Source organism: Amphiura filiformis, chromosome 13, assembly GCF_039555335.1.
Source record: "Amphiura filiformis chromosome 13, Afil_fr2py, whole genome shotgun sequence".
NCBI lineage: Eukaryota > Metazoa > Echinodermata > Ophiuroidea > Amphilepidida > Amphiuridae > Amphiura > Amphiura filiformis.
In genome coordinates, this window is record NC_092640.1 from 39,775,239 (window position 1) to 39,800,492 (window position 25,254).

At 36.4% G+C, this 25,254-nt stretch overlaps 1 protein-coding gene across 2 annotated transcripts; it reads left to right on the forward strand.

Annotated features, from left to right (window-relative positions):
* Positions 1-4,902: 4,902 nt before the first annotated feature.
* LOC140168332 (serine/arginine-rich splicing factor 7-like) lies at positions 4,903-24,962 on the forward strand. 2 transcript variants are annotated; one of them, XM_072191700.1, is made up of 5 exons: positions 4,903-4,996; positions 15,615-15,859; positions 16,896-17,107; positions 20,131-20,199; positions 20,805-24,962. In XM_072191700.1, the coding sequence occupies exons 2-5, from the start codon at positions 15,639-15,641 to the stop codon at positions 20,882-20,884; spliced, it is 582 nt and encodes a 193-aa protein (XP_072047801.1). In that variant the 5' UTR covers positions 4,903-4,996; positions 15,615-15,638; the 3' UTR covers positions 20,885-24,962. The 2 variants fall into 2 exon arrangements, with proteins under 2 accessions (XP_072047801.1, XP_072047802.1); XM_072191701.1 differs by having other exon boundaries at positions 4,963-5,006.
* The last annotated feature ends 292 nt before the right edge of the window (positions 24,963-25,254 follow it).

The window sequence follows — 25,254 nt, forward strand, 5'->3', positions numbered from 1 at the left end:
AAGTTGCACCTTTGGGGCTTAAAAAAATGGCCAAATATGAGGTTAATTTGGTCAGAAACCCACATACAGGTGTCAACATTGGGGGGGGGGGGGGATGATTGTATAGACCATTCCCCTGGCAAAATATTGGGGTGGGGATTTACCCCCCATCCCCCCAGGATCTACGCCTATATATATGGTGTAGACTAGATTGAGTGAATCAGAGAGTTATTTCTGAACACTGTTATGAAAATACTGTCCATCAAAGTCCTGCAACTAGATAACTTTTCTTTGTCAATTCCTCTACCACAATTAATTTATATTGATTGTTCCATAATTTGTCTCCTTTAGCTTTAAATGTTGCTGGTCAGAAGGAGCCACGCATCCATTTGCTGACGTTTGTATCTCCATTTCTGCCTTTTTAAATTTTACCCTCTTAATGTTCATTTGGGCACATTTCCTTACTTTTACAACTTGTTCAGTGCTTTACGTTTCTTCATTTTGAATTTATTTCCTCTAGATTTTCCATGTTGTTTTCACCTCACTGGCACTTGTGATTTTTTAGTATTGATACACTGAATTTCCTTAATGACTACAATTTTTCAATAAATTCGTAATTGCTGCTTTGTATAAATTTCCTCAGATAGGTGCCCCATTTCCACCTACATTCACGCATCTTCTTTTTTTCCTCTTGAATTGCATTGAATACCTAGTCTCGTGATGAATTGTAAATTTCCTCAACCATTGCCAACCATTTCCATATTCTAACACAACACCTTCCTCTTTTAAGGCTCTTATATTTTGAACAATCATGTGAATTCCTCACAAATTTGCACAACCAGTGTCTTGAGATTTACTCTCTTCCATTTAGTAGCTTCACTGCCTCACTGCCGTCAACTTGTTGATTATTAACTTGTTCTTTAGCTGAGATCTGTTTCCCTCTACGTTATCTTCTACCTCACTCCCCTCCTTTTCTTCCTCTTTCCTAAGTCCCCCCTTTTTTCCTTTTTTCCTCTTTCCCTCTCCCCTTCCTTTCTTTTTCTTCTCCCTTCCTCTTTTTTCCTCTCTTTTTTCTGCTCAAGGCATTATTTCCTCAAGTTTGACTCTCATTTCCTAGGAGCGGTGCTCCCCGCTCCCGCACAATTTGCATCCCTGCTCTGCTTAAACAAAAGGTATTGAAGTGTGTTTTGTGTCATTTTGTAGCTAAATGAGTGTCCTAACAGACCTCCAAAGGAGAATTGTTTATCAGCTAAGATAGTGGAGTTAGAGTTGTTTGAGTTCAGAATGACCGAGGTGGTTGATGAGGCGGTGGCGGATGAGGCGGTGGCGGTATATGTGCAAAGTCTATGGGAAATAAAGATTTTGTGTGGGCGCGTTGAATCAGCTGATCATATCTTTGCATCAAGATAGTGATAGTGACATAACAATTAACATGCTTATCTTATATACCAAGGTCTTATCTATCTGCATGGTGTAATTGAATTGTGTATGAAACAACTGGCTCCTTTTGCATGGAAATTAGAACAAATTACTATACAAGCTGTATCAAAAAGTTTGGTACCCAGCAGTTTTGATAGTAATTGAAAAGCCTGGTTCTTCCAAATGCAATATCGGGTCCCCTTAAAATGATAAAATGATCAGACCATAAATCTTTTGTGACTGTTTATGACATTAATCAACAAATTATGCGGATCCTAGATGTGTCGAGGATGTAACGTTTATGAACAAAACGTTACGTTTGTATTTTCAACATTGTTAATCATTGCTACGTGTATGTTAACAAATGAAAGTTCTGTAATTTTTTTAATTCTTCAATGCTAAGTATTCTTTTGGATATCATCAAATTGTAAATCTCTAGTCAGATTTTCAGTGTGTTAACAACTATGTATCAAAGACGTTACGTTCATTAACGTTCTTATCTTGTAAACATTGTATACCCATAGCTATACTTTTATGAAGAATGAATGTTCTGTAATTGTTTTTATCCTTCATCTCTATTAGATTTTCATTGTATTAGCAAGTAGATGATGTATATGTATCACAGACGTTATACTTTCATAAAAACTTTTCTTTTGGTCAACATAGGGGTAGATCCCGGGTGGGGGATAACCCCCCAATATTTTGCCAGGGGGCTTACTTATTTGTGTCTTCTATATACTATCCATCATATACCCCCCTTCATAACGAAATTCAACAATATTCAATATCCAAAGCAATATCATCACTACAATATGCCCCAAAAACATAACTCCCCCACCCCACATAATCGCAAATTGACACGACAGCTTCATTCCAATTCAATTTATTTCATCCAGAACGGTCCTGTGATACACCTTCCCCAATCAAACACATTTCTCTTGCATTTGATCATCTTCTACTCTTCCCTAGAAAAAATCATTATAATACCAAATAAACACCATGCCATGGAATTCACCATATCACGTCCAAGCTCACATTGGGCGCCCCCATTCCATTTTTAAAGGAATTTTTATTTTGTATGTGTTTAGGGTAAAATGTTTCAGTTCAAAATATGTTAAGGGGGTACTACACCCATTGCATTTTTTTGCATTTTTTTGCATTTTGTGAAGAAATGAGAAAAAGAAATTGGACAAAGTGGTATGCAAAATGAAGGGGCAAATCTTCTCGTTCAATTGGTGGCATCAGTATCAATGACGCGTACATAGCCTACTTCTAAAATGGTATATATAAGCCAAAAAGTGGTACATCACTGATGTTTTAAATTCACTTCATTTTGGAAAGCTTATAATACTATCACCGGATTTCGTTAAAATTTTGGATATGTGTTGCTAACACATTAGGGAAATAATGTTGATATGTAAAATGGGAATAAGTGGTCCCTGATTTCTTTTATGACTTCATGAACTTGGTGCTCCACAACTATCAAAAAACGAACCGGTTAAAATGCTTCTATTTTCAATGTTGAGCTATATTTTGTATTTTGAACTTGCGACACTATTTCACTGAAACTTAATTAAGCCATAGGTAACAGGTTACCACAACCACACTACAGCAATGTTGAAAAAGATTGTATTTTTTGTCACCTATACCACCATATTAGGTAGTTTTCCGTAAGCTTCATTTTTGTGATTTTGGTAACTATTTTATATTTATTTGCCCAATCCATCTCAACTAGGCAATCCAAATTGTACTCACCATTTACATCCCAAGGTATTTTAGTATATCCACCTCACACATTTCCATTATATATCCAGTAACAGACAAAATATCAAAATTGATGCCTCATTGTGACATGTATGATATCACAGACTAGGCCTATCACATGTATTCAAAATTGATGCCTGAATTTGACCTGAACCAATTGACCTATAACCTGACCTTTGATGACCTTATACCCTTTTGTAATCTCTTTTCCTAACAACACATTATAAAAGATACATACATGGGTAGTATTAAATTGTATATGTGGAAGAGATTAGGCGTATTTAATTTATTCAGTGTTATAATCAGTGAGTACATTTCTATAGATAGTATAACAAAGGATTTAATGTATTCTATTCATGTATTCTACTTGGACATGTTCAATAGAATAAATTATGGTTTGTTATGAAACACACACCCTCAGTTACCAGGATACAGTAAACAAAAAATATATAGGGCTAAAATGACTTACTAAAATGGTTTAAAAACACTTTGTATAATGTAGATATATTTTATAAGTTCATGACATGAGGTGATGAACATATTTATGTACTTTATAAATTTGCAAGAAAAAAAAGAAGAGGGGTACTGATGAAAATCAGGGTATTATTCCCCCTTAATTGTAAAAAAAATTTGAACATATTTTGGGACACCCTGTATTCCGAGGTTTCCAAAGTCAGTAGCTCCCCTAACCTCCGTAACCAAATCAATGTTGTTTACTTTCAGTTTATAACTGCAAGTTAGTAATAAGCAATGTGACCCATTTTTTATTTGGATTTTTTTTATTCCACCCTGTATAACTTCAAGGTCACCCGTACAATGAGTTGAAATGTGTATATTTAAATTGCTTTTGCCTTCAGGTTTCCAAAAATGTATACTTTTGCTAGTTTAGGGTTGATACAGAGGAGGCTTAAAGGCATTCCTACAATGCACTATGATTGGGAAATTTGATCAATATAACCTAATTTTAAAGGCAAAGTCCCCATTGCCACACACACAAAATGGTAATTTTAAAACTGCAGCCAACGAGGTAATAGTTGAGACTTATGACTGATATTTGATTTTCTTACAGGAAACATTCATATTGTCCCACTGCATTAATTTTATTCCTAAGTCTCGATGTTTTGAATGTTAAATAATAGGATAAAAACACCAGATATTTGCGCACAAGCCCAATGCAAGGTATGAACAACTGTACCACATGTGTACAAAAGCCAGACATACAATGTCAGAAACCCCATTGGGTTGTGGGAATGTCTTTAAACATCCTCTGGGGTTGATAGTTGTGGAGATATTCTAATTTGAAACTTGATTGGTGTAAAAATTCAGAATTTTTTTGATGTAACGCTAAGGGTGGCGAGTTCAAAACACATGGCCATAACCATTTATTTTTTTTGCATATTTTAGGCAATGCTTTATCTAAAAACACCCTTCAAATTATTTTTTTTTGCCATTTTGAAATTTTGAGTCATTGGACCCCTTATTTTAGGACATACGGGTACCCTTGCACCCCCCCCCCCCAATCTTTCCGGGAATCTTCCTCCCAGTTATCCAGGTTGGAAATCCATAAAATTAGTGATTTTTCCAATCGGTTAACACAATAGTACATTTCTGCGTTTTTGCAATTAATTAATATCAGATTGACGTTACATAGTTTTGAGAATACTCCCTATCGTACAACTATAAATGCTACAACGAGGTTATATAAAATTTTCATTTGCCATCTGGCTGACATTTTTAAAATTTTACGTTAGAAGTAACGGGAAAAATGTCAGCCCTAAACAAGTGTTCGTGCTGAAGCGAGAAGATTCAGAAGAAAAGAAAGCGAACTTGCGTGGTAAGGAAAGGTAGCGGTAAATTATTGTATTATTTCACTCTAAAACAATCATTTGATACGGAAAAGGTAGCAGGAAATTGTTTTATTCTTTCACTCTAAAACAATCATTTTATTAATTGAATGAAATAATTGATAAAATAAAGCCTAAAGACACCCATAGTCCATACATGCCTATAGATACAGACTTTTTTTAAGGTACATACTTCGAGGTGCATAACAGACACAAAATTTGTGTCATAACAAACACCAAATTGGTGTTGATGACCTGACATGCATGCATTCTTTTGTGATGGTCTTTCAATTTGTGCCGAGTGTCCTTGGCAGACTTGACTATGCTTCAGTGGTCATGAAAGGATTCAATAGATAACCTCTGCCCCACTAATCCCCAGCTATTGTCTGAAATTGCACCTCGGAAGATATATTATAACAACTCAGTCCTCAAATGATAGTCATATAACGACCAAAAGATAAATGACTGACTATCATTGAGGACTGAGTTCCGAGTCTAACATGCCTAGTCGGGATTATGCACTTTCAGTTTCTCACGCGCTTGAACGGGAATTGGATTGCGTGCTTTTTCGATGTCTAGTGAGCAAATTTCTTCAATATTTTGAGAAAATGATGTCAAATTTTCTATTCTATATTGTTTGGTAATAACGTCTTTTGTCAATAGTATGTTTAAAGTTGTAATTTTGTGTTTTTGATCGCAAAGATCGAATATTTTCGCTTCGATTCAATTCTGAACCTTCGCAAGGGTGCCGATTTCGCAGAACTTTGACGATAATTTTGCCTTTTTGGACACTAAAATGCATTCGATCCTTATACAACCGAGTCTTAAATTAGCAAGCACAATAAGGTTGGTACCACTTTTATATACATTGATAAAATTTTAAAGATTTTTTTTCAAGTTTCTAACCGGCGCAAATCGTTAAGTCTGTAATCTGTATTTCCCATCGACATCCAAAATGGGAAATACGAGTCTGATGGACATAGGAACGGCGTCCATGAGACTCAGCGAGTCTATACATGCCTGCATTCTCTTGCATGCTTGGTTAGGACAGGCTACATTGTATGAGTATGACATTAGCTACAGGCGCGTAGCAAGGCGTATAAAGGTGGGGCGCCCAATAGACGAACCCAATATGACACTGAAAAAAAGAAGAAAAAAAATGGCCATGAAGCGGGCATCATCGCGCCATGCATGCTTGTGCGATGCAGGGGTGTCTGAGGGGGATGTGCCCCTGAGAATTAATTAGAAACTTTTGCAAAATGAAGACCCAATTGAAGCGATTTGTTAGACCATTTTAGCACTATTAGTGTGTAAAACTTGAGCGTTCCATGAATGATATCGCACGAATCACGTGGACAAGTTTCCCTATTATTGTAGGCCTACAAATTGAGTTGAAACATAAATTGGCAAATGTCGAAAGAAGTAAGAAACTTTTGCAAAATGAAGACCTAATTGAAGCGATTTGGTGAACCATTTTAGCACTATTAGTGAGAAAAGTTTAGTTTGAAAAAGCCGAAAATTTGTGAAATGACGGTACATAAGCCGTGGACAAGTAGTTTTCCCTTTTATTTTGGCCTATAAATTCTGTTAAACATAGGGCCTAAACTGGCAAATTTTGAAAGAAGAAGCGAAAATGGGCACTTGTTTACCCACTATGCAGGGAGGTGTTTGAGGGGGGATGTTCGCGAAATACAATAAAAAAATGTGTCATTTTTCATACACTTGTTCGCGAAATTGAAAAAGGGTGCTCTTTATTCACCAATCACATGTATAAATCATCGTAGTTTCATTATTCAATTCATTTACGAATTTCAGTTTCATTATTCCGTTTGGTGCACATTACATTAGGTAAATATTATTATACGATGCATAGGCCTATACAACCGCTGGTGCCGTACATTAATTAATGCGTTTCCATCAAAAATGGGTATATTAGAAATATTATTCGCGTTTTAGCGAAAAAAGTGGCATTGTACTTAGAAGGGCAAAATATTCGCGAAATTGCTAAAAATAGGGGTGTTTTTATCCTGAAATGAGATTCAAAAAGGGGTGTTTTCAAAGTTCGCCAACGAGCATGAGTGACCCGCGGTATACACGGAATGCTGGAACCGGGACCCACAAGCAATGCCTAAAATAATTGCAGGGCTATACCGGTATATCATAAGACCTACTACCGATCAACCCGACTGCACGGTTTTATGTGTGGTGCCTACTATCATGACTATACGCGCAATTAAACTTTTTTTCTCTCCTCCTTTTCTCTTCTCTTCTTCTCCTTTTTTCCCTTTCTTTTTCTCATCTCTTCTTTTCTTTGCAAAAAAGTGGGGCGCCCATGGGCGCCCCAGGCGCCCCGCTTGCGACGCGCCTGATTAGCTAGGTATCCCAGGCAAACCTTAGTTAACACATTTGCTAGTCAGCGAAATTCGCCGAGACCGGGGCCCAAACACAATGCATATTTACATAGAAATTTGAATTTTTTTCGAGAATAGGTCGGTGAAGGAAACCTACATAAATATGTTTTCTATACTTCACTTGAGTGACCCAAATATATGATTTTTTATGGTGATAATCAAGTCGCACATGGAATTATAGAAGGATTTTGATAGCAGTTCCATTAAAAAAGCTGCTATCGCCATGAGACTAAGATCTAGAAACACCCCGAAATGCCGTTTTGGGGAATTTTGCTAGCTGAATCTTTTTGATGAAAGTCAGTCTTTGACAAGATGTAACTTTGCTATGGAAAGTGCTATGAAAAAAAGGTTTTCAGTTTTGGGTTTGTTTACTCAAGGGCTTTAATTTGATAGATAAAATGATGCAGTTTGATGGCAAATTTGAATTCACCTAGCATACCTACATTAGCTCGAGATACTCTAGCTAAAATACAGGTTTACATTTACTATCTTACATTATCTTGCTGTACGAAGGACACGCCGATTGTAGGCCTACTTTGTCAATCATGAATTGCCGCAACGTATTAATATTTTACTGCATGGCATTCCGCAAACACCAAGACAAATTATGCCGTATTTTTCCCAAGATCATCTCATATAATGAAGTAAGCTGAATGCGATCTGTACTTCTGTAACATTCCGATCGCTTTTCATCACCTATTATCGGTGAATTTGCTTGAAAACATGTGAGTTCATGTTGTGTAAACATAATTAGCATAGACACAAATGAAATTACGATGCAATACAAATTTACAATGCAATTTGAATGCGCAGCAGATCTATAGAAATAACGTTGCCCGGTTTTATGCAGAATTAGACCCTGTCTGGGCTACATCATGACAAATTGACAATGTAGTCCAAGGTGCTCTGACGATAAACACTCTGATCGCCATGCAATCTCATGATCTACGTTTATGGTGTAGTACTACTAGTAGGCCAGTGGGACAACGAGCTAGGGACAGGCATAAAAATTTCAAATTGATTCTATTAACCTGAATTGTTGTTTATTGGGAGAGAGAACTTCTCAGAAACAATTTGATACCAAAAATCAATCTTCTACTCAGTCTCAGACTACTGTCGGAACATTAGTGATATTTTCTGATATTGACTTCCATAGCCAGGAGTGCATGGGGGACTTGATAATGTTTGTGCCCCCCCCTGTCAATTTTTTGTTTTCATTGTAATTTAATCTAATTTTTGTTTTACTTTAATACTTTGTATATATTGTCATTTTCAACACATCTCAACATCTGTGAAATTTCATATGAAAATTCAAATTTTTAGGTGGTAAAAATGTGGTCAAATATTTGGTCAAATAATTGCCATTTTTCGGCGAGCCCATTTAATTTTGGCCAAAATGATGATTTTTGCCAAGCGATTACAAAAAAGTGCTTTCATCCAGTAATTAAATAAACTTGGAATTGTTATGTGAAAAGGATACAAGTTTTTGTCAAACTATGTTTCCCTTTTGTCAGAAGATGAATTTTGGGTGAAAATTGACTTTTCCCAAAAATGCCCCTTTTTGACCCCTTTTTTGACCAAAATGATGATTTTTGCCAAAGGCATATCTTACGGAAAAAATATTAAAAAGTGAAGCCAATGTTTCATTCTGGTTCCTAAAGCATTGAATCTGTTGTCAATGCAAACTAGACAGGGTTCGAATTCGGCTGTATCGCATAGCAGTTTGCTCCTTATTTTGAAGCAACTGCTACCCAATTTTGCATTTGTATAGCACTTTTTATAGTGCTTTAGTATATGGAAGTATCCTGATTATGATGAATTAGCCAAAAACTGCTACGCAAATTTTTTTAACGAATTCGAATCCTGAAACTAGAGCATCTGAAGAAGATTAATTTTAGTTTTATTCATCATTTTCTCCAAAAATGAGTTTTCAGTGGCACAGATTTAGGGCCTTTTTATTATCAAGTAAATAAATAGCGCCCTCGCTCAGATGTGCCTGTTCCTATCTTGGTCGGGCTGACGTCACAAAGGGGAAATAGCCTTGAACCACTGTACGCACATGTGCAGTTCCCCTTTCTCGAGCTGGCTGCTATGCACGCGCTTGTGCAAAGGGGACGAAGGGGACAATGTTCCAGGATGTCCGACCGAGTGAATGCGATTACCCGGTCATGCCGGTACCACTTGGCCCGAACCATCATGTAGGTATGCCAGGTGAATTTAAATTTGCCATCAAACTGCATCATTTTATATATCAAATTAAAGCCCTTGAGTAAAGAAAGCCAAAACTGAAAACCTTTTGTCATGGCACTTTCCGTGGCAAAGTTAGATCTTTTCAAAGATCGACTTTCATCAAAAAGATTCTGCTAGCAAAATTCCCCAAAACAGCATTACGGGGGTGTTTCTAGATCTTAGTCTCATGATGATAGCAGCTTTTTTTAATGGAACTGCTATCAAAATATTCCATGTGTGAGTGTCTCATCACCATAAAAAATCATATATTTGGGTCAAGTGAAGTATAGAAAACATATTTATGTAGGTTTCCTTGACCGACCTGTACTTGAAAAAAATTGAAATTTCTATGTAATATGTATTGTGTCTAGGCGAATTTCGCTGACTAGCAATTGTGTTAACTAAGGTTTGCCTGGCATACCTGCATCATGGACCTGCGCCTAGCAGTTGATCCTTCCTCACCATAGGGCCATGAACGCGGTACCATGTTAAGGTTTTTCCGTCGTCACCCGATTCGACTTGACTATTGCGCCTGTTTTCAATGCGTGCATACTCCGCGTCGTGCTCGGCGTTGCGTTGCAGACATCGCAGAGAACGATGCGACACGTGTTGTGCGTGTCAATTTTTGCGCACTGGCGATAACTAGGGCCACAAAATAAAGAAAACAATGTTTGCTGAGCGCAAAAAACAATGAAAAAGGTGGCCGCTTCGTACCCGGTTAGGCGCCACTTTTGGTGAAAAAAACTCGAAATTTTCAAAATGGATTAAATTTCATTTAATGGGGTTTTCTTTTCCAAATTAGACCAGATTTTCATAAAAATATCATTTCCCAGCTTAAATCTCTCTACTTCTTGAAGAAAATTATGATTTATTATCTCATGTTATGTAATTTTTTAACAAATTGGATAAATATTGAGAAGTGAATATTTATACTTTGACTGTCCAATACATATATAATATATATTTAAAATAAACAAGTGTGTCATAGGCTCTCTTCTGACCAAATTTGGGCAACTTTTGTTGTGTAATGACAAATTTATGGCCACTTAAATGTAATTTTTGTGGTAAAAAAGGTAAATTGACATGAAAAGGTGTACTCAACAATTTTAATAATCAAGGAATGACTCTGATATTCCACAGCTTTGAAGGTCATAATATGGGTAATGTTCACAAATAATATCAGCCAGTTTGAAAACACAGGTCAAATTCAAGATTCTGATGTTTGTTCAATTTTGGATGTGACTGATGTCAATGTGAACGGAAACCACACACTGTAAAGCAGAGTATATTTCAGAAAATAATGCTTCAACGAGTTTTCACACCCCAGTAAATTAAATGGGATATACTGAAACATATCAACCTGTGTTAGTGTTCATTTTAAAACATTGTTTACAATTTATAGAAGCGGATGTGACATTTTCAATTGTGAACAGAATATTTCATTATTACAAACAGTTTGCTTGTCAAAAATATAAGCTTTAAGCACTTCTAACACATATATTTTGTGAGATTCTATTGAATTGAGCAATGCTTAAATGTTTTTCCTGACCCTTTATATTTTTGACAAGCAAAATGTTTATAATACTGAAATATTCCGTTCACAATTGAAAATGTCACATCCGCTTCTGTAAATTGTATACAAAACTGTCCCCTAAAGACAATCAACAAAGCCATGAAATAATCATATGTGACATGTATGAAATAATAAACCTATTTTAGAAAGTCAAATATCATGTTGTTTAAGTATTTTGACCTAAAAACTACTAATTTTGAGGATGTGACATGTGAACGGAAATTGAAGCTTTTTGAGTCCCCTGTCACAATTAAAGAAGGCATACTGAATTAAAGATTTGTTGTGCCTTTTGATCCCCCACAAACCTGTAATGAAATAACTTGAAACTGGCATCCTAGTCCCATTCCTGTCTTAGTTCTTTGAAGAAACTATTTTGGATGTGACAGGTACCATGGATGTGACACATGTGAACGGAAACTTTGAAATGACATCTGTAAGCTAAGTTGATGAAGGAGTTTTCATTAAATGGTGTCATTAGATAGCTTGTAGCAGGAGATTTTTAAAAATCAAGGAGAAAAAATTCTGCCACTTATTTGTTAATAAATTATACTGTTTGGAAAATTAATCGGATGTGACAAAACTGTGAACGGAATTTGTTGGCAAAAATTCAAAATATCTCTGTATCTACATATTAAAGGGGGTAACCCTATTGGTTTTGGATATGGATTGTCTTTAAAATTACATAATAATATCAAATATCGCCTCCTTTATGCTGCTTTGTGAAAAAAAACGAGAGCATTTTCAGCGTAAATGTGAATAAATAGCCAAATTTGCAATCCAATACCTTGGTATACGTGAATTGCATTCTGGGTAGGCAATGACGAATGCTGACATGCTGTACAATGCCCGCCCGTATTGAACGGAAATTTTTTGTTTTTAACACTTTTTGGTAAAATATAAAAAAAAAAGGAAACAAAATATATTTCCCTTGCAATATGTACATTTCAAATGAATATAAAAAAGTTTGGGTAAAATGGAGAGGAAAAACCCTTCCGAGACCGGGTTTTGAACCGGTACCTCTCGGTAAAAAACAAACGCTAGTCAATTGAGCTATTTAGCACACCACGCTTACCGTTGCCGTTTTCATAACTATATACGGCGCACCGCCTTGCGGTGACTGATATTTCGCTTCATAATTCCTCCCAGAATTCCAAAGTATTTACCATTGTTTACAAACTGGTATACCTGTAAAACCGCTGTGATTCATGATTTCTCCGAAATACATCGACTTGGAGCGTCAAATTTCAGGATAGTAATGAGAAAAATAGTATCTATTATGTGATACCAAAACCTCATCAACAATGAAAAAAAAAATCAGGGGTTGATGCTGTCGATCGGGTTACGGACCTTTAAGAGCAACAAGTGTAATTTGTTCAACAAATAGTAACAAGACTCTGAACTTTACTAAAACACACTAGTTTGCCATTCATGTAAATTATTAGTTGATCTATTCCACATTGAATAAGGTACATAGATGTGAACGGAAAATGTCACATCCGAATTCAGAAATTTAAATGGTTCTCATGCTAGTTTAACTGACAACTACTACTTTGTTCATGTATGGCTGTATAGTGCAACTTGTTCACTACATAAAAACAACAAAAGCAGCTGGTAGGCTCAATATAGTTAAAAGTGGCAGCATTGGAAAATAAATGTCTGTTTCCAGGTTGCTAGTAAAATGTGGTTTTTGACCACTTCTTACCCCTGTGCGCCCTGACAGATAAAAGCAGAAAGGCCGATTAAGCTAGTGGAGGTAGGCCATACAGAGACAATGAAAAATCACCAACAGTCAATTCTGTAACCCCATTATTTTTTACACACCAGGCCAGATATGTTGAAAATCAAAAAGTGGCGCCTAATCGTGAAATGGGCCTAATACAAACCAAATCTTGCCATGCCATCGGCATCATAGGCGTAGCGTATATCCTGGGGGGATCGGAGGGGGGATAAATCCCCCAGTATTTTGCCAGGGGGGGTGGTCCATTCTCTTGGTCGGGCTGACGTCGCAAAGGGAAATAGCCTTGTAAAACCAGTGTGCGCATGTGCAGTTCCCCTTTCTCGAGCTGGTTGCTATGACGAAGGGGACAATGTTCCCGGATGTCCGACCGAGTGAATACAATCATTCCACTTGTACATGGGTTTCTGACCAAATTAACCTCATATTTGGCCATTTTAGCCCCCAAAGACTGCCAATTTTTGCACGCTTCGGGATGCCATCGTGCTTTTCACTAGTGATAACGGACCGGGACACCCTAAAGGATACGACAGTCGAGTCCAGTAGATGGTCTGAAGTTATAGGCCTACCCAGCAAACACAAAATGTTTTTTTTTAACCTCAAACGAGTGTTGGTTAAATTGATTATTGTTATAATAACATTTAGGCCCACAAATGTCGGGTTACCAATAGTAGGCCTAAAGGTTAGGAAAACGTTTCTAAATCGTTTCATATGAAACGCACTACAACAAAAAATTTTAAAAACATCAAAATATTACTGTATATTATTTTGACAACATTGTTGCAACTTAGAATGTTTGGCAGCAAGTGTTCTTCTATGTTTTTTATTAAAACGTTTTTTCCGACGTTTTGTGTAAAGCATTTTATGATTACTGGGTAGACCTACGTGCACTGAATTCGCAATGACTATGATATAGACATTAGACAATACCATCAAAACTATTCAGTTTCCATAGGCAACCCATGGCCCGTTTCACAAAGATTACAACTTTGCTTTAACGACTGACCAAAAAGGGGATTTATTAAACATGTTAAAAAATACCCTTTTTATGCAGATCTCGGTTACAAATCGAGATGAATTCTCGTCATCAATTGTGATAGCTGTAAATTCCTCACTTTGTGTAACTTGTTAACTCTTTGGCCCAAATAATATTGACAAAACCTTGAATGGGTTTCTTTCTTACACCCGTTTATGACCAAATTCTATTCATGCTCTTCTTAGGACCCATGGTCGAAGTATCATATAGGCTTACTCAGGGTTTGAATTCGTTTAAAAATTTTGCGTAGCAGTTTTTGGCTAATTCCTCATAATCAAGATACTTCCATTATACTAAAGCACTATAAAAAGTGCTATACAAATGCAAAATTGGGTAGCAGTTACTTCAAAATATGGAGCAAACTTGCGATTTTTAAATTTTTTTTTGCGGATTTGGAGAGTCCCTGGACCTAACATCAAGTGCTACCATCATTAAAAAAAATTTAAAAAAAAAAAAAAAATTGGAAAAAAATACAAAAAAATTCAAGTTTAAATCCAAAAGAGACCAATTTGTAACTTGTGTTCACTTCAAAATCTATCTAAGATATAGACTTTTGTACAAAACCAATGCATTTTTGTATCTTCAATAGACTATGCAGTGAACACAAGTTACAAATCGGTCCCATTTGGATACAAACTTGTAATTTTTTTGTATCTTTTTCCAATTTTTTAAAATCAACCACAAATGATTGCAGTACTTCACTCTAGGTCAAGGGACTCTCTAAATCCGCAAAATATTTTTTTTTAAACGCAATTTTTTATTTTTTTTTTAGTTTTTAGTTTTTTTTTTTTTTTTTTTTTTTTTTCAAATTTTTTTTTTAATGATGGTAGCACTTGATGTTAGGCCCAGGGACTCTCCAAACCCGCGAAAAAAAAATTAAAAATCGCAAAAAAAAAAAAAAAAAAAAATGGCGGGAAATCGCGGATTTTTGCGTTTTTGGAAAATCGGGGTGCGCTTTTTTTCCTCCAAAATCGCGTATTCTTAGCAGGCCTAATATAGGCTTACTCGGGGTTTGAATTCGTTTAAAAATTTTGCGTAGCAGTTTTTGGCTAATTCCTCATAATCAAGATACTTCCATTATACTAAAGCACTATAAAAAGTGCTATACAAATGCAAAATTGGGTAGCAGTTACTTCAAAATATGGAGCAAACTGCTATGCGATACAGCCGAATTCAAACCCGGGGCCTACTGAACTAATAAAAATACTAATGATGTCATAAAGTTGTAAGGCCTATGCCGTACGGTATATATTAAAATGATATCATGACACCAACCATGTTGGTCGAAGCAGTCTAAATCAATATTATATATTATTGAAAAATAACACTTTGATGTTTTGCACAAGTTCAGTCTACAAATCATGTACTTTGAAAACTTGCTTGATTTATTTTTGTTAATGAGTTGCTGTGAAAGTTCGCAATAGTTTAAAGACCCATCCAGTTGACCAGGCAAACTTACAAGGGCAACCCAATTATGTAGGCTTAAAATATTATCAAGTCAATGTTCACCTCTATACTACCAAACTTTACACAGCTCCCAACTTGATGTGTTTTCCAGATATTTGGGGCGGCCTTTAAAATAGTTGCTATTAACTTTAAATTTGTTTATTTTTATTATTTGCAGGAAAACAGAAATCAAACTTCGGCAATGTCGTCCCGTGGATACTACAAGGATTCCGGTCCCCTGGAATGCAAAGTCTACGTAGGTGATCTGGGTTCGGGAGCCAGTCGTAACGACATCGAGGATGCCTTCCGTGAATATGGAGAACTGAAAAACGTGTGGGTGGCCAGAAACCCACCAGGTTTTGCATTTGTTGAATTTGAGGATGCAAGAGATGCGAAGGAGGCGTGTGATGCTATGGATGGAAGGTACATGTATTTAAACTTCTGGTGTTAAAAGTTATACATGTAGATACCGTATCTAGAAACTTTAATGGGCACCAAATGATTCTGGTGGACAAATTAAAGACATGTGATCCAAAATATAATGATTGTAAAATTGGATGCTTGCTTTACTCCCAATATATATTCAGGGGTGTGAAATCTCCTCTTTTAAAGGTCCAAAGTCGTTGGCCTGGTCAACTGGCAGGTTTGTGCAGGAACTAAATACCAACAATTACTAAATGTTTATACTAGGAGTTGGGCAGGTAACCTTGCCCTTACATATATCACAATGTTCTTTTAGGGCTCATATTGAAATACCCTACCATGTTTTCACACAGAAAGAAGGCAGGATTCCCCTCGCTAAGCGCGCCTCAGGAAAGCTCAGTCATAAAACGGATGGATTATATGCATCAGTGATACACCCTGCCCAGGATTTTAACAAAAGAAGGCCTAGCACAGGAAAGCTGCAGGATGGCGCACACCTTCCTGTGTAAGGGAATTTCAATATGAGCCCTTAGATGGTCAAGACCTGGGCGAGTTGGGCACTTTTATTATCATGTTATGCCGTAAAATGCTGAGCTTGTGTTACACTTTATGAAAATATCCAGATGTGCTGTTAACCCTTTAAACTGAATTCCTCTTTTTTGGAAATTTCTTTGAGGCAAAATTTTAGCTTTTTCTTTCATTTGCAGCCCATTTTGAGCATATTTCAGTGCTTTTCCTCTTTTTTGAACAAAGTTCCTCATTTTTCAATAGAGGTCACTGACACCCCTGATATATTGGTCTCGCTATGAGTTTTATATAAGGTCCAATATTTTTATTGTAGTTGCGCCGGCAACCACTACTCAAAATATTGGACCTGCCTGTCGTCTATCACACGGTAGAGGATAGTAAAACCAAAAATTCCTATCGTTTATTACGCAATTCAGTCACAGGGCATCAACAATTTCATTTGAGCTGCACATTACATACATGTATTTAACTGAGATGATTGTGCATTTTTTTTTCACTTGCATTTCAGACGTCTCTGTGGCAGACGAATTAAAGTAGAAATGTCCTCAGGAGAAACGCGCCGTGGTGGAGGTAGAGGTGGCGGCTATGGCCGGGGTCCTCCACCTCGCAGAACGGATGAACGTTGTTACGAGTGTGGAGAGAGTGGCCATTATGCCCGGGACTGCCATAACTCCAGGGGTCATCATCTCATGACCGTCGAGGTGGTGGTTATAGACGAAGGTAAGAATGCAGATTTGTTGATTTAAATGATTATATAAGGCCAGATTTGTTTGTACCTGAAAGGATATTTCCCATTTATTTAAAAAAGTTTCGACTAGTGCCATACATGTTAAAGATCAAAGCAATACATTTTTTTGACCAAATGAAAAAAAAAAATGCGACAGGAAACTTAGAAGGAATTAACTTTTAGCCCTACATTAAAGCCATATTATAACATTTGCTGAGGAGAACGCCCTCAAAAACATTTTAAATTCTGTTTTTTACACAATTGTAATGTACTTTAGTAAACAAAGATACTCTGCAAAAACAAGACTTTAGGTGCTGTAGTTTTGTCAAAATCCGCGATTTCGAATAAAACGATGGAACCGTCGTTTTATTATTACGATGGAAATATTAGTCGAACACGTATGCGATAACAGAGTACATACACGGCGTGCGGGACACACACACACACACACCAGAGGGTCGTAACGCATTACAACCGCTGGAGTAACATGCATTGGCGCTAGTAGTAAATTCCAATTTTCTTTGCTTTGCCTCATTTGTTCGGCTCAAAATTAAATGGGGACATATCTGACATTAAAAGCTAATATTTTATGGAAAATAAATACCAATCTATTTTTACAGAAATGTTATAATAATAATATGGCTTTAATTTTGATTTTGGGCACTAAATGGACTAACGTTAACGAGGGAAGAGAGCCAATTAAGAAGATTATAGGACAGAGTCGATTTCATGTACCAGATTTTACAAATACCTGTCTATGGAAATCATTTTCTGCATTTTGTTCATTTTTAAAAGGATAGAGCTCTAAGACATCCATCCAGTACCGTAACCATTAGGTGATTGAAATTGAAAAAACAAACAAACAATGTCGATGCATTGTGTTTAAACATCAATTTATTGTCAGCTAATTTATTTGCAGCCCTAACAACTACTTACATTTGAGGGAGAAAAAAAAATTGTATTGCCCGTATACAAATCTAGCTCCAAAATTAGGTTCGTTCAAGTTTTAACTTTTTGTTTTTGATATTATTTGCTAGACAATATTAAAAAATGCAAATTGTACTAATGAAACGCGTTTCTGAAATACAAGTGCACTGTGAAGCCCTCATTACAAACAGGAAAAATATAATTGTCAAATTTTATACCAAAAATGGAATTCAAATTGAATAAAGAAATGTGACTATTTTTCTGATTTTGGGCAAGTCGGAAAAGGGCAATACATTTTTTTGCCTTACTTTACTGCATGATTTACTTGTAACTAGGACTACTTACTAAAAACAACTATATAGTCCTGTAGTCCACTAGTAGTATAGTATGTGTATACGTACCACGAGGGTCATGAATTGGTTCAAATTTTTTATCATTTTTTTACTCCCAATTTTTTCAGGGCCAGCCTCTTTCGTCATGTTTGTTTCACCCTATGGCCACTGGGCACAACCTAGCTCTGCATGAAACATAATACATGACAATTACATTGCAGCCATGACGATCATGTAATCCTCATGGTTGATGATGCACTGTCATGGTGACATGCGCGACGGCAAACCTTCCCATCAGGCATCACATTTCCCATAATGCTCAGCGGGCTGACATACACACGTAACACACACCATACTATCTCATCCAGACCGAGAACTGTTTTGGTAGCTGCCACGTGTGACTACGTCCAACCTCAAATTGTCAGCGATTTTACCAAGCAGCTGTGATGAACGAACGTTGTTGCTCGGTGTGATTTGCGATTTTAGTCAGCGTTTAAAAGAAACCAAAAAGAATTACAGAAATTATCCGGGTGAACACAATGCTGACATTGGCTTCAACACAATGTAGACAGTTCTTCGCAAATAATTCGCTAGACATGATCAGTCTGGCAACATAATCCTCTAATCAACTAGGCAACTGGCAACACCTGAAACCTCTAGGCAACTAGTCAGTACCACTAGGCAACTAGTCAATTCCACTAGGCAACTGGCAACACCTCAACTTGTCACATGTTTTCAACTCAACTGTCTAGCTCAAAAACCTCCTCGTAGGCATCGGCTGCCAACTAGGGGACCCCAACCACCAGCCTCACCTCGGCGGCACAAGTTGCGTCGTCGGGGGCGGGGAAGCACCTGCTGACAGCCAGCCAGCCAGACCCTCTAGACCACTAGCCTACACCTCCTCTAGCTTGGGTAAACTTAAGTTATCCTTACATCTTAATTGTAATTTCACAGCATAATAGTTTGTAATGTTTTGCATGGCAGCAATATATTATTACGATGTGAACACGATGAGAGGAGATCAAAATGAGGATAGTGGTGTTGTAAAAGTCAGTAAAGTTTCCATCTTTTACATTGTTCCACTTTGATCAGTTAGATTCAATATCAGCTCGTCAATGTTGACCAGAGATCGAATTACGAACCTTTAATGCTTATTGGTTTTCACCCTGTCCTGGAAAATGCTACCAAAATAGCTACATGTAGGAGGCTGATTTTGTAAAGTCTTGATGTGTACATGAGAACACCTTGCCTAGATCACACATGTTTTGCAGGCTCAACCATTTATTACAGTTTGTAGAAACCAAATACTTGTTATTATTAAAATATTTTAACCCTGATCAAAGTTCGGGAACAGTGTAAAATTGGAAACAAATGTTTTAAACTAGGGTTGCTGGTAGTACAGACAGAAATGTACGCAATGTAGTATAAACAGAAATGAATGAACTTCAAAACATTGAGACTCAAAAGTGTCTTAGAGATGAAAGCAGGTTTGATATTGAATACAACTTTGCAGGTTTAAATTTGACAGTGTATATGGTGAGTTTGGCTATTCAAATAGATCAGATTTACAAAACTGGCACAATTGCAATTGTCTAATAATACTTAACAGTACAATTGGACAGTAAAAATTTCCCAGGCACTAGTGGTAAAGAGAGCATGCAAAGCTTTATGCAGCAAGGTGCTTAAATGCTAAGTACACTTTTACATATGTGTATGATGTGTGCCATGTTTACTAATACCATATTCTATTTCTATAGATCACGTTCCAGGAGCCGCTCTCGTTCGTATTCACCAAGGAGACGATACAGTCGCAGCAGGTCTCGCAGGTAAGTGGTTGAAGTGTATCTAACATCACTTTTAGAAGCGATATTGGATCCAGATGTAAACAGCATATTCACATTTGCTCTTCCGGGATGCATGCGATGCGATAAACATACTGTACTGCTTTTTGTTCTCCTCGGGTTTTGTGTTCTTTCATCAGAGGTCCTACAAAATGAGGGTCTGGTTTCAGTTCATGGGCAGGATCACTTCACCCTTCACACATTCTCCAAAATGTGTGAAAATTTCATGGTGTTCAGTGCTTGCATAATTCAGCCGAAATTGTCAGGTGGCCTGATCTCAAATGATAAAATTTTAATGTGACGGCAAATCAATAATTTGTAATAGCATGGATTGATGTTGAAGTCCATCTTACTGACTTTGGTGATAAAATATCACAGGCTCGCATGGTAGCGTTTTGGCAGGCCCACAGTTATTTTCGCAGGGTTTTAGCGAAATAGCCTGTCTTATTTTAAGCACTGATGTTAATTTGTGTTGTCAAAGCCTCACATTAAAAAAATAGGGTTTTTTAAAAATATATTGAGAGTATGGGGATAAGTACTGGAAGCTTCTTACTAATTACACACTTTGTCGTCTTCCTTTCCCTCTACAGCCGTTCAAGATCATCAAGAGACTAGACGTGATAAGCCAGCTGTGTATATATGGACCACAAGCGATTGGTTTGTTTTGTAAGACCCGTGTGAATTTGTACAAACTCTGTATATACACCAGTTTTTCCTTTTGCCATTGTCCCTAGCAATTCAAGTTCATAAAATGCAAGTTGTATGCTAAAAGGGATAATACAGTCATTTAATTTCCGACACCCAAACGTAAAACCAATTAGAATATGCTTTCTTCGTATATATATTCATATAAGTAACATAAAGCCTTACATGTGCCGTTTGTTCCATCATGCATTTAATATAGCACTGCATGCCCTCGTACGAAATTTTCCAGTATCCTTGTAATTCCTCTATATTGGTAATATCTTCCTTCGACATTTATGCAGTGCATGCATGATATCAACAAAAAAATGGCTATTTATAAAGAATTGTGCCAGTGATTTAAGTTCATAGAGATCATTTTTTAGGGAATCTCATTTGGAGACATTCTCTCTCCCACCAACAAATGAGGATGCTAGTTTCAAAATTAAGAGGATCAAGTCACAAAATCATGGAAATGGAGATAGTGTCAGTTATGCTATAAGGAGGGGTTTTCTACACCCTCTGTGCAAATCCTTTTTGCATGGACATAACCACCTTCCACTGATTAAAAACTACATGAGCATAACAACCTTTTTTACCATTTATCTCGAAATGCACACAATGCGACTTAATCCCCTTCTAGCCTCCTCAGTTTTAAGGTGAGATGTAGCACACATACATGTAACTATAGTAGACATTCTTTAAGTTTAAATAGACATAGCTGGTAATGTGGCAGAACTGGTAGTTGAACCATATATAATTATAGTTTTGAACAATATAAACTGGGCCCAATTGCAGTTCTGCAACGGTGCCGGCGGTTTGGTTTAAATGTATTTGTAAAAGAAAATACCTATGCCTTGTTTCACCTTGAGTTTCATAGTGATGTAGACTGCATATTGCTGGTCTGTATCCTAATTTGTTAACTCGTTATCCTATTCCACAGAGTGTATACACATGCATACAAAGGCGCTTTGTCAGCACGCTTGCAGTGCAATATGCGGATTTTGGGTTTCTCTGACAGGAAGTCAGTGTGACCAAAATTCAAGGTAATAGGCGTATTGCATAACAATAGATGCAGCTCGGAAGATAATCCATCTCCTTTGTTATGCAAAGCGCATATTGTATTAATTGTGGTAAGGAATTTCGGTCAAACTGACTTATGGTATAAAAACCCAGGACACACGTATTGAGTTAAGACACTGCCGTGACTACCAAAGTTGAGGTGACACAAAGTATAGTATAAATAGGGTGGTCACATGAAAATTTCAAACCCACCCCTGGAATTTTTCTGTCAGGATTGTTCCTTACGCAAAATGATTTAAAAACTATTTGAATCAACTCAATCGGACAATCCATTGCGAAGATACAGCCTTCTAAAGATTCATGAAATTAGCCATTTTTACCCCATTTTTAGGAAAATCCTGATTTTGTCATAAATTTGCATATTCACAGAGCGATAATTGTGGGAATAAAGCTAAAGAAGGCATGAGATGTATTGTTTTTAGTTTATTTAATGTTCTTTTGTGCAAATATTAAAAATCCAGGGTCATAATTGCTAAATTTTCTTCTTTACAACATTTTTTAAATGGCTGAAATCACAAAAATAACTCTTTTGCCAGGACTTTTAAGATAAATGTGTGATTTTCACCGTTGAGGGCGCTGTTATGTGCCACTTATGACCTTCAAAGGCCTGTATTTCCTAAACCACACAACCAAATTGTCTGATTTTTGCACAGGATTTTGCTCTGAGGGTCTAGATTGTAAAACTGATTATAGCATAATTGTACATCTTTGAGAAAATAGGTTTATTTGATGACAAAAAATTATTTTGTGCGTAACTTTTTCATATGTGACCGTACAAAAATGCTATATTCACCTTCATTACGAGCAGAATATTTTCTATCTAATTCGGTAGTTGGGTTTGCACAGAAGTTACCGGGAGACAAAATATATGGAATTCAAAATGCTCTCTAGTTTTCCAACTGATCCCAGATTCTGTTACATTTCCACCATACATTTGTGTATGTAGGCAGGGGTACACACAATAGCCTACATTGTGGCCACCCTAGTATAAAAAAGGTGTTGCGTTAAAGGGTGTTGCTATTAAGTATTAGCCCAAGGAAGTTGAAGAGTGATTTTACAATATCACAGTTATCACACAAATAAAAGGCAAGACAATCATGTTGAATCACATTGGAATAAATAAGCCATACAGAATTTTAATTTCATTCAAAACATAAATATTACTATGTGGTTGTGGTATTTTAGTTGTATTGTGTAGTTTACAAAGATTTTAGCAACAACTAAATGTTCTAACATTTCCCTTCCATCATCAATGTGGATGTTGTACAGTAGTTATAGTACTACTGATCAAGGAACAAGGTCAAATTTGTAAACTGTACTCTAAAAAGGTAAACATATTTGGGTTTTGTGTATTACCTGAATTTATCTTTTAGACATTCCCTCATTTCAAACTTATATACTTATTTTTTATCTGAGACATTTAAGGATTTACTTACTCTTTTTAATTCAAGCCATTCTTAAACTTCAGGCACCAAAGTATATTATGTGCCCTTTTGATATCATTAATCTCCTCTTGTTAAAATAAATAAACTGAGAGGTAGGATAGAAATAAGTAAAAAATAACCTGAGAAGATGAAAAATTCACGATCTGTTAAGATAGTGTACAGCAATACCAAACATCAGCGTAATTTTGATTATTGTTACTTTTTGTTTGTACACTTTTCTCTTTTCTCTTTGTCAGCTTTTTAATTACCGTATCCAAACTAAGAGACAAATTAAACAATTTGCTTTAAAAGGATATCAAATCCGTACAATTTGTACAATAGTTTTGGTTTTTTAACTTTTATTTTATGTGACAAATATTGTCTATGTACATAAATCTATATTGATTATTAAGAAAAATGTCAAAATTTGTTTTGTGGTATATCAGTGGTTGTATGTTTACAATCTGGCATCAAAAGTAACAAGTTATGTCTTTGCTACATGTAATACAATGAAAAAAAGACTCATCATTAAGAAAACACAATGAGTATCTGATTTACATAAAATTTCCAGTAGTTATGTTTCATATCTGGTTTATCATAGCGATTAATGTATTCCAAATGGTCACGACAAGGTTTATACAGTGAGCACCTTGCGGTAGAGAGAATTGACCAAATTGTTTTTATTTATTAGACTATATCATCCAAGTTTTAAGGTTCTCTATAACCAGAAAAACAAGCTATCCCAGCAAACACAAAAACGTTTAGGTAAAAACGTTTTAATAACATTAAATGTCGGGTTATATAAAGGTCATGAAAACATTTTAAAACATTTTATATGAAAACACACGACAACAATACTTTAAAATGTTTTCAAAATATTATTTGTAAACTGTTTTTTGCAAACATTTTTTACCAAATATGTTGACAACACTTACATGACATTATGTTAAAATATTGCTAGTACATGTATGTTATGAAAACGTTTTATACCCTTTATATACCCTTTTATATAACCCGACATTCAAACGTGTTCTGACAACCTTCATAACCTTTTACGAATGATGTCGATAACGTTTTGTTTGCTGGGATCGTGTTTGATTATATTTTTTCCCCTTCAAAAATGAAGCTTGCAGAATCGACAATTAGCAAGTACTTACATCACAATTGTGATAGTAAATTTTGATTACATTTTTGGCAAAACATTACTGCAAGTTCTAGTAGGCCCTGTATCCATAGGCTGTTCCCTTGTGGCGTGTGCCCTTGTTCCGTGTTCACTTGTTCCCATGTGACCTGCCACACAGACAACAAACCTTTGTTTTGCTTAGTGGCTGTAGCCGTAGTGGCCGTTTTGCTTAGTGGCCGTAGCGGCCACTAAGTAAAACAAAGGTTCGTTGTCTGTGTGGCAGGTCACATGGGAACAAGTGAACACGGAACAAGGGCACACGCCACAAGGGAACAGCCTATGGGCCTTAGACCCTGTATTCTTTCATTTTGTATTGAAGTTGCAGTCTTTGAGCCATACTATGGTGGTAAAATAAACCAGAACATTTAAAGAATAAACATCATTTGTCTTTGGTTAATGTTGTGCCGTAATTGTCTATTAATTTTAGTCCTTACCAGATTGGAAAGTTTCTTTAACTGGTGGTAATTGTTGAATCAAACTGGTTGTAAAAAGTTGTGATGCTTGCATGAAGGGAAGACCTGGTCTGCAGCCTCTAAATGAAGGGTTCGGTATTAATCTACGAGAGCCTCCTACCATCAGATCCCTTGAAAATGATTCATATCTAATACTAGTACTTTCTTTAGTAAGTTCTGTTAGTAAATTGCCACATCTAGCTCATAACACATTTAA